This window comes from Thamnophis elegans, chromosome 7 (assembly GCF_009769535.1).
Source record: "Thamnophis elegans isolate rThaEle1 chromosome 7, rThaEle1.pri, whole genome shotgun sequence".
Taxonomy (NCBI): domain Eukaryota; kingdom Metazoa; phylum Chordata; class Lepidosauria; order Squamata; family Colubridae; genus Thamnophis; species Thamnophis elegans.
This window is the reverse complement of record NC_045547.1, coordinates 80,652,348-80,669,445: the sequence shown is the minus strand read 5'-3', so window position 1 is coordinate 80,669,445 and position 17,098 is coordinate 80,652,348. Positions and strand designations below refer to the sequence as shown.

The window sequence follows — 17,098 nt, the reverse complement described above, 5'->3', positions numbered from 1 at the left end:
TTTAGCAATGAATCTTTAATCGAATCTTCACATGTGAACCTGGTCTGTCATGTCTGATACTTTAGCTCAGGGGTCGGCAATCTGCGGCTCTGGAGCCGCATGTGGCTCTTTCGTCCCTCTGCTGTGGCTCCCTGTCGCCGGTCAGCTCCACAATTGATAGGGCTTTCGGTTAGGGCAGGTGGAGGAAAAAGGACGCCACACTAGGAGGAGACTCTATGGTGTGGGAACCAAACTTCTGGTCAGCTCCAGGTTTGAACGGGGGACTTCCGGTTAGGACATTTGTGGCTCTTTGAGTGTTTAAGGTTGCCGACCCCTGCTTTAGCTACTTACACGTAATTGACATGTAATTCTTTTTCACACATAATTAAGCCTTGAAGGTGCAACCCTGTGACGTAAATTCATATCTGACGTTTGGGTTCAGGATGTCATGACATAATGCCCGCAGATCATTTTTCATCTATTGTGTCATGACATCCCCCTGTTCCTTTAATTGGCACAAAAAGTAGGCCTCTTTTTTGAAGCCCGGTCAATTCAGGTTTTTCACGAGGCCGTTTTTTTTTTTTTTTTGAAAGGTTGACAATGGGTTTCTTTATATTTTCAGCCACATAAATAGGAGGACCCAATTTGAAAATCCTGTTTTGGAAGCCAAAAGGAAGTTACAACACCGTGCCATGCCCAACGCAGAACTTGGAATCAAGCCATTGCCAGTCCAGAGTTTCCGAGGTACACCATCACTTCAGTGCACACAATTCAGACGGGAAACCGATTCTAGGGAGTTCTGTGTGATACCTGTGACACTGTTTTGAAGACGTGAATATAGGAAACTCTATTTTTTTTTCTCCTCTTCCAAAAAAACATTGAAAGATTGTGGCTAATTATCACAATTCCTAAAATTCCAAAACTCGTAGGAATGGAGTATAAGTACGGTTTTAAATACCATGTTTACCTGAAAATAAGAGCTCCCCAGATAATAAGCCCTCCCCAAAAATAAGCCCTCCCTGAAAATGTTGCAACACAGGAGCAGCTGTGAGGTCACCACACTCGCCGTCTCCTGCACCTCAAAAATAATAAGACCTCCCTGAAAATAAGGCCAAGTGCTTATTTCGGGGGGGGCAAAAGAAAATAAGACCCTGTCTTATTTTCGGGAAAACATGGTAGCTGTCTGAAATGTTGCCCTGGTAACCCTTTCTAACTCAACCTGGGGGGGAGGGATTCTTTTTCCAATCTATTTAAAACAAAGCTGCAACTGGTTATCTGGTAAGATTTGTTTTGCTAGACAGAATGAGAAAGATCTAATTCAAGAGAGTTACCCAGATGCAACTACAGAAGGGCTGTTGAGCCCCAGGGGGAGCACAAGCCATCTTAGGAAGCAAAATCACAAAATTGTGGTTAACTAAAACTCTACTCTATCTTTTTTTAAGCAAACACGTGACTTCCAATGGGTAGATAACAATAGCAATAGCATTTACATACCACTTCGCAGCGCTTTTGCAGCCTTCTCTAAGTGGTTTACAGAGTCAGCCTCTTGCCCCCAACAATTTGGGTCCTCATTTTATCGTCCTCGGAAGGATGGATGGCTGAGTCAATTTTGAGCCGGTCAGGACCGAACTGCTGACTGTGGGCAGAATTAGCCTGCAATACTGGATTTTAACCACCACGGCACAGATAGCAATAGCAGATGTATATACCCCTTCACAGCGCTTTACATCCCTCTCTAAGCTGTTTACAGAGTCAGCCCTTGCCCTCAACATTCTGGGTCCTCATTTTATTGACCTTGGAAGGATGGAAGGCTGAGTCAAACTTGAGCTGGCAAGAATTGAACTGCTGGCAGTGGGCAGAATTAGCCTGCAATGCTGCATTCTAATCACTGTGCCACCAGGGTTCTTGGATGACTCTCAGTTGGTCCTTTGGGTCCCGTTGTCCTCCGTACACAACTGATACTAAATTGTGTGTGTTCTCTTTTCCTTTACTTGCAAACATGGAGGATGAGATAAAGAAGGACCAAGATTGACACAGAAAAAAAAGGGGGGGTGTCATTCATTTTTTTTCCAAACTCCAATCACACACAGGAGAGACACTGATCTGGGGACCAAGAACAGCTTTATTTGTTTGTTTTAGATGACCTAAGAAAAAAAAAAGGATGTTTTTTTAATTTCTTTTTCTAACTCCTGTCCTAGTTCTGATCAAATGTTTGATCTACGCAGATCTTAGCAACCAAATGGCACTTGGGTAAAGGGCACAAGGCAATTTACCTGGCCTTGATTATCTGAAAAGATAATAGCAATAGCACTTGGATTTATATACCCCCTCCACAGTGCTCTATAGCCCTCTCTGAACGATTTACAAATTCAGCATCTTAGTTTATAGTTATAGTTAGTTAGTTTATTAGTTTTGTATGCCGCCCACTCCTGAAGGACTCCGGGCGGCTTACAATAAAAAGGGAAGGGGATAAATAAGACAATACAAAATTTAAAATACAACAACATTCACAATTAAAATGGGGCTGGATACTTCAACAGCCCCAGGCCTGCCGGAACAGTCAGGACTTAGTAGCTTTACGGAAGGCCGGGAGGGTAGTAAGGGTCCGGATCTGAACGGGGAGCTTGTTCCAGAGGGCCGGAGCTGCAACAGAGAAGGCCCTCCCCCGGGGGGTCGCCAGCCAGCATTGGCTGGCGGATGGAATCCGGAGAAGGCCAAGTCTGTGCGATCGAATCGGTCTTGCCCCCAACAATCTGGCCCCCAACAATCTGGGTTCTCGTTTTATCATCCTCAGAAGGATGGAAGGCTGAGTCAACCTTGAGCCGGTCAGGATCGAACTCCTGACAGTGGGCAGAGTCAGCCTGCCGTACTCCATTCTAACCACTGCGCCACCACGGCTGTAGAGATAAGCATAGGCGTCTCATGGAAGATTTTTTCCATGGGTTAATTCCGCAGTCAATGGACCATGCTAGCAAAGGACGAAATAGCTAAGCAGATGCGGATCTGCTTGGCGTTTAGACGGGAAGCCATCCAGGTGTAGGTAACTATGAACCTACAACAAGAAGGCCACGAACGTGTATCGACCCAGAAGTTGAGATCCCTTCAAGGAACTCTTTCCTCTCCTTTTTTTTTTTTAACCTCACCTCTTGAGCTTAAGTTGACTTTATTGCCTTGCCTTGCCAACGTGGTGCGAGATGACTCGATGCTCGGTTTGTGTGGGAGAATGAACGATGCATATGTTAGCGGTGACTAAGTTAATGCACGCAATGGAACGAAGATGATTAACAGTCTGTATTGGTGCAGAGATTATTGTCCTAAGACTCTACACAAAGAATGAGGCTTCTTCTCCTTTATATCAGTAGACAACGCTTCCTCAACCTTACCTAGGCCCAAACATGTTCACCCGCGCCTTGCTCCTCAGAGGTCTCGCAGTGTGAGCGACCTGTCTCAATATCGGCGGGACATTGCCGGAATGTGCAGGCTATATGGTACGTCGAGTGCTGCTGTTTACCTGGGCTGCACTATTATCAAAAAGTAGTGTGTTGAATTCTTTGCCCCTCCTGGGAAAAAAAAACGAAACAAAAAACACCGAACACCTAGCTTCTTTTTTTTTTCCCCACACCCACCACCACCACCACCACCACCACCACTTCCCGTGGTCTGATCACTCCGTGAAAGCACCGGTGGATCCGCTGAGGTTCCCTCATTTCCCGCCCTTTTGAAGGGATCCCTGTAAGAGTGGATTCCTGGAGGGTGGAACCGGCCAGAGACTAAAAACTCAACGCTTGTGGAGGGATGAAAAAAAAATGTGCTGAGATGAACACGCGCAACCTGGCGTATGCATGCCGCCCCCCCCCCCCTTTGTGTGATTGAGAAGTCCGTCTTCCAATTGTTTTTGCAAACAGGGTTTTTTTTTCCCGACGCAATAGTTTAAATTAAATTGAGAAGTCACCGACTGGCCAGTTCCTCGCCTTTCCAAAAATCCCAGCTCTGAATGAACAGAGAATCCGTTCAGAGTCCATACGGGAAGTTACTTTAGATAAACGAATCCTACCCTTGGTTGATTTAGCTTGACGTAGAGAAAAAAAAAAAGTAATAATAACAGCTCACTAATATTCTTGGTTCTCTCAAACCGCTTGCACTTTTACTTTGCTTCCACTCGTACAAGCGCCACACTTTTGTCCCCGCTGCTGCTGCTGCTGCTGCTGCTTTCGCTGCACTGTGTGAAGCCCGGCACTCGCGTGTGTCTGTGTGCGCGCGGGGGGGAGGGGGCAACCCCAAGCGGTCTCATGTCTCCCTTTGTGTTGGCTCATGTAGAGAAACCCCTCTTCACCCGGGACGCCTCCCAGCTGAAAGGCACCTTCCTCAGCACAACCCTTAAGAAAAGCAATATGGGCTTTGGATTCACCATCATCGGTGGGGACGAACCTGACGAGTTTCTCCAGGTGAAGAGCGTCATTCCGGATGGGCCGGCGGCACAAGACGGCAAGATGGAGACAGGTAACAGGCCTACGGATGGCGGTTTTATATGCTTAGCGGACAGCTGTGTGTGTGAGTGTGTGTGTTATCCTGCATCTCTACATGAGTGTGTGTGTGTGTGTGTACATTTGTATGTATATATCTCAACCTCCGCTAACATCTCTGCAGGAAAACATGTTTGCACTATACGCATATGTTTACACTATATGCATATGTGTGTGTGTATGTATATGGGTATTGTGTATGTGTGTGTATATGTACATTATGTTTGTGTGTATGTATGCATATGTATATGTATGCATGTGAATATGCAATGTCGGTATTCAGCTGGTTTGCACTGGTTCATATATATACATATATACACACACACATAGTATATGCATGTTTGTGTGTGTGTGTGTGTGTGTACATTTGTATGTATATGTATATGTCTCAACCTCTGCAACATCTCTGCAAGAAAATATATTTGCATGTACATGTACATATACATACACACACACACACACACACACACTATATGCATATGTGTATGTATATGGGTATGTGTGTATGTGTATGTATATGTACATTATGTGTGCATGAATATGTATATGTATGTATGTGTATATGCAATGTTGGTATTCAGCCGGTTCGCACCAGTTCATATACATACACACACACACATAGTATATGCATATATATGTGTGTGTGTGTATATGGGTATGTGTGTATGTGTATGTATATGTATATTATGTGTGTGTGTATATGTATATGTATGCATGTGTATATGCAATGTCGGTATTCAGCTGGTTTGCACTGGTTCATATATATACACTCACACACATACACACATATAGTATGTGTGTGTGTGTTTGTGTGTGTGTGTGTGTATGCAATGGTGCTATTCAGCCAGTTCGCACCGGTTCACCCGAACCGGTTGTTAAATTTTTGCACAGTTTGGCAAACCAGCTGGTCCCACTACTGGCTGGCCCCTCCCTGCCCCTCCCCATCACTCCTCACCTGCCCTGGAAAGGTAAGGGCAATGGTGGGGAAGGGAGACTCGCTCTGGATGGGGCTGGAAATCTGCGCCGTAGAGATGGTACAAGAAGTGGTGTGAGGAGTAGCGCAGCCCTTGCCAACCGGAGTGAGGTAATGGTGCTGTTGCAGCAAGGTAGGGGCGGCACTTTTGATGGTGCCGCTGGGCCTGCATGCCTCAGTCACTTGAGAAGATGCGCGGCCCACCCCGAGACACTGGCCTGCTGTGTTTGCCACTGTAGCCACCTCATGGCCTGACGCTGATCTGGCCTGCACTGCCACCGTTGCTGCTGCTACCTCATGGCTGAAGTGAAATCTATTGTGCTTCACAATGGCGGAAACGGGGAGCCCTTCTCCTGGCGCCCATTACAATATGAAGCCACAACGCAACCCTATCCCCCCCCCTTGCCCCTGGAAACAGCAGTGGCATCAGCTGTAGCCGCGTCTGGTCAGAAGGCAGGCCATGAGGTGGAGGCGGCGGCGAACACAGCAGGCCAGTGTCTCGGGACGGAGAGCAGGTCGCGCGTCTCCCCAAGCGAGCGAGGCATGCGTGCCCAGATGCACCAACAAGGGGCGGACGTAGGCACTCGCGGTTTCCTGCTGCACTTTTTTTGGGCGGGGGGGAACCCTGCAGCGAGACCCAGGAAGAGATGAGGCGCTGGGCAATCCAACCCATCTGCTTCTCTCCGCCACGGTGCTTCCCAGATGCCGCTTACAGGTCCAAGGCCAAAGGGGTGGGAGGACAGGGCTGCCTTCAGCGTGAATTCAACCCAGGAATGCTGTCGCTGCACTAAGGCAAGTACAGGGGCGCTTCGCTCTTGCCTTAAGGGTCCAGTCATTGCCACCGCCGCTTCAGTCTGCCTGCGCCACTCCATCTTGCCGTGAGTGACGATGATTTGGCCACACCCACTCACTCACGTGACACACACACACACACCCAGCCAGGCCTACCTAGCTGGTCATTAGGGAGAACCAGCTGTTAAGTTACTTGAATCACTTCACTGTGTATATGTATCTGTATTTGTGTGTACGTGTATTTGTGTGTATTGTGTCTATGTATATGTGTGTACGTATATATGTATATGTGATCCCCCTTTTGTGACCTTCTGACAAGCAAAGTCAATGGGGAAGCCAGGTTCACTTAACAACCGTGCGGCTAACTTAACGACCGCTGCAATTCACTTAGCGACTGTGGCCAGAAAAGTCATAAAATGGGGCACTTTTAAAAATGCCTCACTTAGCAACAGAAATGCTGGGCTCGATTGTGGTCGTAAGACAAGGACTACCCGTAATTACAATGTTATTATTCCTTTTAAGTTAGGCCTGCAGTGGAACTCTTCGTTCTCATCTGGAATTCCCGTCGTGGAAAAGTTTTGTTTCTTGCCCCCAGAAGGATTCAGTATCTCCGACCAAGCAAAATCTGTAATAGCATCTCCTTCTTATTATATTTTAATGAGATAATTGATCGATATTCATTATTCATCCTTATTTCCTCTAAAGAGTTTGGTCTGTATGTCAGGATCTTTTCATCTTCCCTGGACTTCAAACAATGCGGTGTATTTATACGGATTCATATGCCACAGTTCTACAGTCCTTTTTATCTTGTTAAGGACGTACCACATTTCTTATATTTCTGAAAGGAAGTTTCCGAACAATGATCCCAGCTTTTATTAATATTGTATTACTTGGAGAATTGAACTCCCTTGTCCTTTTTCTGTAATTCTTTTTGTTGCTGTCTTATACAACTTTAATTTTCATTCCGTCTGAGATCTCTGCAGCACCACAATAATACCAGAGTCTCTCTGTTTTATGTTCAGCAAAATCTTGATGTACGAACTTGTTGCTTGGACTTCAGCGTTATTGGATTTAAATCCCTAGATGGCTGCAGTTTTATTGCGTTTTCTTCTGAGCTTGGCCTCTCCGTTCTTTTGGACCGAGCCAAGAAACATGTTTTCTGTACACTGCTGAAAACTTCAGATAAGCCTCGGTTTGAAATAAGATGTTCAAATATTGTAAGAACTCGTGTTTTCTAGGTCCACGAAAAAACTAAGTAATGTGAATCAAGAGTGAAATAATATCAAAAGAGCCAATGGTTTCACTTTGAATTTGCCAAAGAAATTGTCTTTAGATAAACGCTATATGTAGTGTTCCATCAAAATTGATACTTATGGATGGATGGATGGATGGATGGATGAATAGATGGATGGATGGATGGATGGATGGATGGGTGGGTGGGTGGGTGGGTGGGTGGGTGGGTGGGTGGGTGGGTGGATAATGGATGATGGATGATGGATGATGGATGGATAGATAGATTAGATAGATAGACAGAGAGAGAGAGCAATAGGTATGGATGATGGATGATGGATGGATAGATTAGATGGATGGATGATGGATGATGGATGAACGATGGATGAACGATGGATGAATGATGGATGAATCATGGATGGATGGATTAGATAGATGGATGGATGGATGGATGGATGGATGGGTGGATAATGGATGATGGATGATGGATGATGGATGATGGATGATGGATGATGGATGGATAGATAGATTAGATAGATAGACAGAGAGAGAGAGAGCGATAAGTATGGATGATGGATGATGGATGATGGATGGATGGATTAGATGGATGGATGATGATGATGGATGATGGATGATGGATGGATAGATTAGATGGATGAATGGATGATGGATGATGGATGGATAGATTAGATAGATTAGATAGATAGATGGATGGATGAAGGATGATAGTTGTTCCCCTTGGCCAATGGGCCTCAGCCTCTTCAGTCCCAGACCCTTCATCATGGCCCATTTGGCGAAATATTATGGGAAGGGGGGAAGGGGAAAGAGCAGCTTGGAGAAATGATGGAAGGCTTGTTGCAGTGGTGGGTTGCAGGTGGTATGCCCCGGTACGGGCGCAACGGAGCCAGCCCGGAGCACCAGATACCATTCTGGAATGGTGCTCCAGAGGGCCCACCCGCCCGCCCGAGCTCCTTATCTGTCTTTTAAGGTGTCCGCGCACATGCATGGCACATATAGTGCCTGCACAACGCTCCACTGAGCACCTGGAGCATTGCGGAGGCTTGTGGAATCCTTGCTAACAGGTAGGACGCATGCATGCATCGCACACGTGCATGTGGGTGGCACCAGGGCTGTTCCAACCTTACCGGTTGGAACAGAATCCGGAGCCCACCACTGGCTTGTTGGCTCTGTTACTTTGATTCAATCCATTATCACTACCTTCCCCAACAGCTCTGCACCCAGTTGTGTTTAATTTTCCTATGGCCGTTGTGTTGTCCTGTCACATTTCGGGGGGGTGGGGAATGCAAAGGATTTTCTAGCTCGGACCTGAGGCAACTGGGTGGGGAAACAAACCCGGGACAGGAACCTCAACACGGAACACTTTCTCCCTCCCTCCCCTCTCTCTTTCTCCCTTCCCTTCCTCCAGTTGGCTGGCAAGCAACTGCCTTCTGTGCCCAAAAGCCCGGGGTGAGCAGTATTTCCCCGAATGGGCTGTGACGAAGGGTTTGGGACTGAAGAGGCTGTGGCTCATTGGCCAGGGCGAACAGCTAGGGTCGTATCAGCAGAGGACAAATGGTAGGGGTTAATGGCTGGGGGCAAAACCCTGGGGTCAAACAAGGAGGGGGGGGCAGAGGTGGGTTCCTACCAGTTTACACCTATTTGGTAGAACCGGTTCATCAAATCTACCGAGCCGGTTAGAAGAGGTTCCACCAGTGGACCCGGAAAGCAGGCTACACCTACAGAAGAGGTTCCAAAAAATGTTGAAACCCACCACTGGCAAGGATCTTGTAACTTGACAGCTTTAAGACTTGCATGTTTCAATGCCAGAGTTTCTGAATAGCTACTTGGACCGATCTAGGTACTAATTCATAATTTCATATCTGGTCACATGGGCGGCAAGCCACTCCCATCCGGTCACATGGGTGGCAAGCCACTCCCACAAAAGAGGCCACACCCACAGAGTAGGTTCCAACAATTTTTGAAACCCACCACTGAGGGTGGGGGGCAGAGTACAAGGCAAACAATCCTAGACCCCCCAAAAAACCCTACATACAGGCCCATTGGAGAAACAATCTCAAGGAATAATTACTTTGGGCTATTGTAATTTCTATTATTCCATTATAAAATGCAGTGTCTCCAGATCTAAATGGAATAAAACTATATCCATGGAGGATGACAAATTGGATAACGTCCCTTTGCATTTCAAATATGATATTTCCTTATTAGGATTATGTTTACACCCAGGGAAGAATGCTGTTAATTAATGCCTCCTTCTTCATGGATATTGGTTTCTGAACAGATTCGTTTTGTTCCCCTTGCTAAACAGGTTCTTTTCAAAACTCCGTTTAAGTAGCCCTAATGTAATTTTATAGATAATTGCGCTTTGTTTTGTGCATTGTATCTTCTATTACACATATTCATCCATAATTAATCCAATACAATGCTGTAAATTACTCGGCTTCTGTCTCATACTTGGTAAGGACTCATAATTCTTTTTTGGTTCCACGAAATTTTTAAAGTTTTTTTTCAAAAAGATCAAAATATAATACGCCAAAATAGATAAGATAAACTTTGTCATATTTTTTTCTTGCGGGCACACTGGAACATATTGAAAACAAAGTTCAGTTGCCTGCTCTAAAAAATATATTAAAAAAGAAAAGAACATAACAAAAATTAAAAAACTGGTGTCTTTTTAAAATAACACATATACACAGAACATCCTTCCTAGTTGCTTACAAATTGTTATTTATATTAATAACAAAATGGTTAGCAGAAAAGAAACAATAACAGTGAGTATGTAAATAAATAAAAGTAATAAAAATTGTGAACAGTAATAAAAGAAAGACAAATTTGACACTCCCAAACCCTCTGTTAACAAACTGTTATTGTAATCAATTCGCAGAAAATTTACCGTGGCTTCAAACTTCGATCATCCCAAAAATTAACCCTAATTAGTCCCAGATCAAATATCCAGTCTTGTTTCTTTATGCCATCTCTTATCAATTGCTGATTGATTGAATACAGTAAGTCCCATCTCTAAAGCCAATCTATCTCTCCCCCCTCAATAAAATATTTCCTCAATTAGAGGTATTAAATCCATTTCCCATTCTCCATCAAGGATTCACAGTTTTCATAATAGATTTGGCCTTTTTGACTTGGGAGCCAGAATAATCCTAGCGAAAGGCATTTATTTGGTTGATTAAAAAAGACAATAACAAAAAGATCTTTATTGATATCAGGTTTCTAGATTTCTCCTTAGTTCTCGGTTGCTTCTCTCGTTGGTTAGTTTCCATCCGTGGCTTCTTCTTCTGCCTTCAAGTGCTTTGGAAAATAGCTTGACCCCCCCCCTCTTCTTTGTGACAAGCCCGGAGATATCGGAACATGCTATCATGTCACCCCATAATCCTTCTTTTCATTAAACTAAACAAACTCAGTTCCTGCAATCGTTCTTCATATGTTTTAGCCCCCAGGGCCCTGATGATAGAAAAATAAAATATGCTGACTTTACAATTTGCAATTACAAAGGAGCAAGGAACAATATTATATTCATGGCTTCCTCCATGCCTTAGAGAATTTGTATCCGTCCAGCAGTTTATGCAGTTCCTGCAAATATTGAAATAAAATATACAGCGTTAAGAGTCCTTCTGGTGTGTTCCAGCGAATAAATCCTGGGCCTTATGAAATGAGATGAACTTGAAAAAAATGACATCCCTCCTTGCAATAGCCCAGTCTTCCAGAGAGATCCCACAAGTGTGTGCATTGTGACTGTGTGTCGAATTATTCCCTATCTGCTTTCCTGGCAAGCGTCTCTCAATAACTTTACTGACAGCTTGCAAACTTCTAGGGCAAATCCAGGGACCACGGGTGGGCTTCAAAAATTCCAGCAATGGGTTCTCTGCCCAGTTGCTGGGTGGGGTGGTGGGCATGGCCTAGTTGGCCTTTTGCACCACAGCCGGGGGTCATTTTCACCTTCCCCAGCAGGGGTGGGTTTCTCGCCCCTTTCCAACCGGTTCGGTTGGAACGGGGCCGGCGGCGTCCTCGTGCACGCTCACGGTGCACACATGCGTACTAGCGTCTGCGCGATGCTCTAGCTGCTCCTGGAGGATCGCGCAGGCGCTGTATGTGTCCTGCGCATGCGTGGAAGCGCAGAATTCATCAAAACCGGGTAAGGACCGCGGGCGGGCAAGCGGGCCCTTCACCGTTCCCGGAAGTTACTTACTCATCGAGCCTCTGGGAGGGTAAAAACTCCCACCCCTGGGCTCCAGAGGCCTTCTGGGAGGCCCATTTCTCCCCCTCCCGAGCCTCCATATGGGCCCTGCATTTACCTCACATCCAAAATGGGCTGCGTGGAGACTCCTGGGAGGGGAGGGGTCAGGGTGGAGCGGGCGGGGCAAGCCAGGAGTGGGATTTGGAGGTTCTCCAAACTGGCCATAATGTCAACTATGGGTTCTCCCAACCCCAGGGAAACCTGTAGCAGCCCTCCCACCCCCTGCCAGGGACAATGATCTAATGGAGATTTTAGCCATTCTTGGATGTGGATTAAGAAAGTCCAACAAAACTATCATTACAAAAAAGAAGTTTAGACTTGGGGGGGAGTGCAGAGAAGAGCAACTAAGATGATTAAAGACAAAAGCGTATGGGGAACGGCTGCAGGGATTGGTTGTGTCTAGTCTAGAGAATAGAAGAATTAGGGGTGACATGATAGCAGTATCCCAGTATTTGAGAGGCTGCCGCAAAGAGGAAGGGGGTCAATTTATTTTCCAAAGCACCAGAAGGCAGGACGAGAAACAACGGATGGAAACTAATCAAGGAGAGAAGCAACCTAGAATGAAAGAGAATTTCCTAACGGTGAGAACAATTAACCAGTGGAACAGAAGTTGCCTCCAGAAGTTGTGGGTGCACCATCACTGGGGGTTTTTAAGTAAAGACTGGACAGTCGCTTGTCTGAAATGGTATAGGATCTTCTGCTTGAGCAGGGGGGCTGGTCTAGAAGACCTCCAAGGTCCCTTCCAGCTCTATTCTGATTAATTGATTGATATTGATTGACTGATTTGATGAGTTTTTCTGAAACTGTGAATGAAGGTTCAGGAGCACACTTTACGTTCCAGTTAAGACTTATTGCTCACGCCTATAAGCAAGAATCTAGTCATCTAGAGTCATCAGCATTAAATTGGTGCTAAAGAAAAGTTAACACTTCAAGAGAGGTCTGAACTTGGACAGTTTGTGAACATGTAATGATTCTAGGCTGACTTCTCTCTTGACTCCATTCCAGGAATGGGTTTCAAAATTTTTAGAACCTATTCTGTAGGTGTGGCCTGTTTTATGGGAGTGGCTTGGTGGTCATGTGACTAGGTGGGTGTGGCTTGGTGGGCGTGTTACTGGGTGGGCGTGGCCAACTTGGAAAATGTGGTGAAACTCACTTAACAATGTTCTTGCTTAGCAACCAAAATTTTGGGCTCAATTGTGGTCATAAATTCTCTCTCTCTCTCTCTCTCTCTCTCTCTCTCTCTCTCTCGGTCTCTCTCTCTGCTTCCTTCCTTCCTTCCTTTTGTCTCTCTCCACCTCTTTCTTTCTTCTCTCTCTCCCACTTCCTTTTTCTTTCTTTTTTCTTTCTCTTTCTATCTTTGTCTCTCTCTTTTTTTCTCTCACTCTCCCTCCATTCCTTCCTTCCTCCCTTCCTTTCTTGTGTGTATCTCTTCCTTTCCTGTGTGTATCTCTTCCTTTCCTGTGTGTATCTCTCCCCCTTCCTTCCTTCCTTCCTTCCTGCCTTCCTTTTGGAATAGGTTCCAAAAGGTACGCTAAATTTCACAAACCAGTTCTGGCATACCGGTGCGAACCAAGAGAAACCCACCCCTGCTCCATTCCCAGACTTTTGTCTCTTCTTCTCATACATAAACTCCAGTAGTAGGAGGAAACACGCCCAAAAAATAATATAAGTAATAGCTTTTGGTTTTCTGTTGGCAAAGAGTGATTTAAAAAAACCTAATCTGGCCAAGATAATGGGCCTCTCTTACCTTCTCATTTTATTCATTATTGATTCATTTCACTTCATGAGTTACCCAGTGAGTGATAAATATATACATTTTCTTACAGAAATGGCAGGTGAATGAAGGATTGTGCTACTATATGGAACTTAATAAGTGAGGCATGTGGTCCTACCTAGATTTGGAAGAATTGCTAGGCATGGAGTTCAATATTTCATTCAATATTTCTAAGTACTGTAAGGGGGGGAAATAAACATACTTTGAGATTAGAATCAATTTTGCTGCCCTACAGGGTGAATCAGTACGGGGAACTGAAAACTGAGTGTCATTCAGTGCATTTATACTTCTGGAAAAAACCATATTTTATAATTGACATGGTATTTATTTATAACTTTACCTTGTAGACTCTCAGCTGAGTACTCAACTTGAGCTAATTATAATTAAAACGAAGAATACAAAATAAAACTCCACAATGCATGTAATCTTCTGCAAAAATAAGCACTAAATTTTGTTCACGTAAACAGTTGAACCTGATTGGAAGGAGTCTTCTGAAATTTTATGAATATTTGTGACAGCTGTTTTTGATTGAGAGGGTGAGCTGCTATGGGTTCGCACAGGTTCGGGAGAGCCCATAACTAATGTTACGGCCAGTTTGGATAACCACCAAATCCCACCCCTGGCTGGCCCCGCCCACCCCACCCAGCCCCGGAGTCTCCACGCGGCCCGTTTTGGATGCGAGGTAAGTGCAGGGTCCGTGCAGAGACTCGGGGAGGGGGAAAAATGGGCCTCCCGGAAGTTCAGGAAGGCCGGAAATGGTGTGTTTCCAGCCTCCAGAGGGCCTCCGAAGCCTGAGGGAAGCAGTTTTCACCCTCCCAAAGGCTCGAGAAAAGCCTCCGGAGCAGTGGTGAAATTCAAATGTTTTTACTACCGGTTCTGTGGGTGTGGCTTAATGGGCATGGTGTGGCTTGCTGGGCGTGGCTTGCCAGCCATGGCAGTGGAATGATACTGCAAAATCTCCATTCCCACCCCACTCTGGGGCCAACCAGAGGTGGCATTTGCTGATTTTCTGAACTTCTCAAAATTTCTGCTACTGGTTCTTCAAACTACTCAAAATTTCCACTACCGATTCTCCAAACTACTCAAAATTTCCACTACCGGTTCTCCAAACTACTCAAAATTTCTGCTACCGGTTCTCTAAACTACTCAAAATTTCCACTACTGGTTCTCCAAACTGCTCAAAATTTCTGCTATTGGTTCTCCAAACTACTCAAAATTTGCACTACCAGTTCTCCAAACTTCTCAGAATTTCTGCTACCGGTTCTCCAAACTACTCAAAATTTCCACTACCGGTTCTCCAAACTACTCAAAATTTCCGCTACCGTTTCTCTAAACTACTCAAAATTTCTGCTACTGGTTCTCCAAACTGCTCAAAATTTCTGCTATTGGTTCTCCAAACTACTCAAAATTTGCACTACCGCTTCTCCAAACTTCTCAGAATTTCCGCTGCCGGTTCTCCGAACTACTCAAAATTTCCACTACCGGTTCTCCAGAACCTCTCAGAACCTACTGGATTTCACCCCTGCTCTGGAGCCTTGAGGAGGTGAAAACCTCCACCCCCACCTTCAGGAGGTTGACTAGGCCACACCCACCATGGCCACACCTACCCAACAACGGGGCAGAGAACCCGTTGCTGAAATTTTTGAAACCCACCCCTGGAGAGGAAGGCGTATATTGTGAAACGCTGTAAATCTATATGGGGTCATTGCTCTTCAACCGTCTGGATCAAATCTTTTTCCAATCTTCTTTTGTACACATGATGCCTCTCGTGGTGTATTATAATGTTGAAGAGATAGCTTGGGAAATAAACATGATCAGCCTCCCACTAATTTATTTTGCCCTTGTTTTCTCAGAAGGCACCTGAACAATTTGTAGACTAAATTAAACAGTGAGGTGAATATCACCATATTAAATTGCATGTCTCTTCCAATTTATCAAGACAGGGCACACTAATTTTTTTTCTCTCTCTCTCTACCCAGAGAGGAGGCCGTGGAGCCTTATGCATTTTCAGGACTTCTGCATACTTATGAGCTAAAATGCAATCTGTTTCCCGCACAAGTCCTAAAATTAAATAAGGAGAAATGAATTAAACAACTGAGTAAGAAAAAAAACATTATTCCGGTCCATTGATTTACTGGGGGCAAAAAAACAATCCTATTTGGACCACACTTGGAATCCTGCATCCAGTTCTGTTCACCATAATATTAAAAGAAAAGATGTGGAGACTGGAAAGAGCGCAGAGAAGAGCAACAAAGATGATTAGGGGGCTGGGGGCGAAATCATACGAAGAAGGGTTGCAGGAATTGGATATGTTTAGTTCAGGGGTCAGCAACCCGGGGCCGCATGTGGCTCTTTCATCCCTCTGCTGCAGCTCCCTGTTGCCGGCCGACACCACAGTATTGAGAGGAGCTTCCGGTTTTTGGGGGGAGAAGCAGGGTGTGCTTGGTCTCCGGACGCGCTTCAAAGTGCTAGTCGTTACTTTTAAAGTAACGACTAGCACTTCATGGTTTAGGACCTGGCTACCTGAGAGACCGCCTCCTGCCATTTACCTCCCAACAAGCAATAAGATCGCACAGATTGGGCCTCCTCCGGGTACCGTTGGCCGGTCAATGTCGGTTGGTGGGTCCCCGGGGAAGGGCCTTCTCTGTTGCTGCTCTGGCCCTATGGAACGATCTCCCCGTAGAGATCCGGACCTTCACCACTCTTCCAGCCTTCCGTAAAGCCACGAAGACCTGGCTGTTCTGGCAGGCCTGGGGCTGTTGATTAGTATCCAGCCCCACTCCAACTGTATGCATGTTGTTGATTTTTAATATTTGTATTATCTTAATTTAAGATAATACAAATTAATACAAATTTAAGATGTGCGAAGGAACATGGCTGCCGGGCTTTTCGCTCCGGCGTCTACACGGGAAAAATAGCCAAAGAAGGAGAAATTGCCCCGAGAAAATCGAGCTTGAGAGAGACCAGGGCACGAGCGATTTCTCGGAGGGTCTGGTGCTGGCAGCGGACTGGAGAGTTTTTGCTCTCCAAGGCTGCCCTCCACGAAAAACGCCGACGCCGCTCGGAGGTGCCCGGAAGAAGCCGCGGCCCAGCTGATTAGTGAGGCGCTTAAAGACATCGCCCGGGTGCCGTTCGGAGCCTGAAGAGAGACCAGGGCACGAGCGATTTTACGGAGAGTCTGGTGCAGGCAGCGGACTGGAGAGATTCTGCTCTCCGAGGCTGCCTTTCGCGAAAGACGCTGATGCCGTTCGGGGACGCCCGGAAGACGCCGCGGCCCAGCTGATTTAGAGCAGCGTTTAAAGATACCGTCCGGGTGCCGCTTGGAAGGCGTTGCGGCCCAACTCGGCTAGAGACGTTGGGTAACTATTGTTGGAGGTTCGTCGTGACCTGTCTGACTTGAGAGAACCTTAACTCTCCTCCACTTGCTGGCTGAGAGAATCTCCCCCCCCCCCTTTATGCTACTTTCTTTATCCCGTCTGTGTTTGGTTGCTGTGGACTTGCATTGGACTATTCATCGCCCCAGGGAGAAGGCGGTTAGCCTGGAACAGCACTGGGAGAGA

The 17,098-nt window shown here is 45.8% G+C and overlaps 1 protein-coding gene across 1 annotated transcript in view; it reads left to right on the top strand.

Annotated features, from left to right (window-relative positions):
• Window positions 1-17,098, top strand: part of MAGI2 (membrane associated guanylate kinase, WW and PDZ domain containing 2) — a 182,691-nt gene that overhangs the window by 114,621 nt on the left and 50,972 nt on the right. Inside the window, exons 6-7 of the mRNA XM_032221891.1 lie at window positions 602-723; window positions 4,297-4,479. Coding sequence (XP_032077782.1) covers window positions 602-723; window positions 4,297-4,479 — 305 coding nt within the window. The remainder of the gene's footprint in view (window positions 1-601; window positions 724-4,296; window positions 4,480-17,098) is intronic.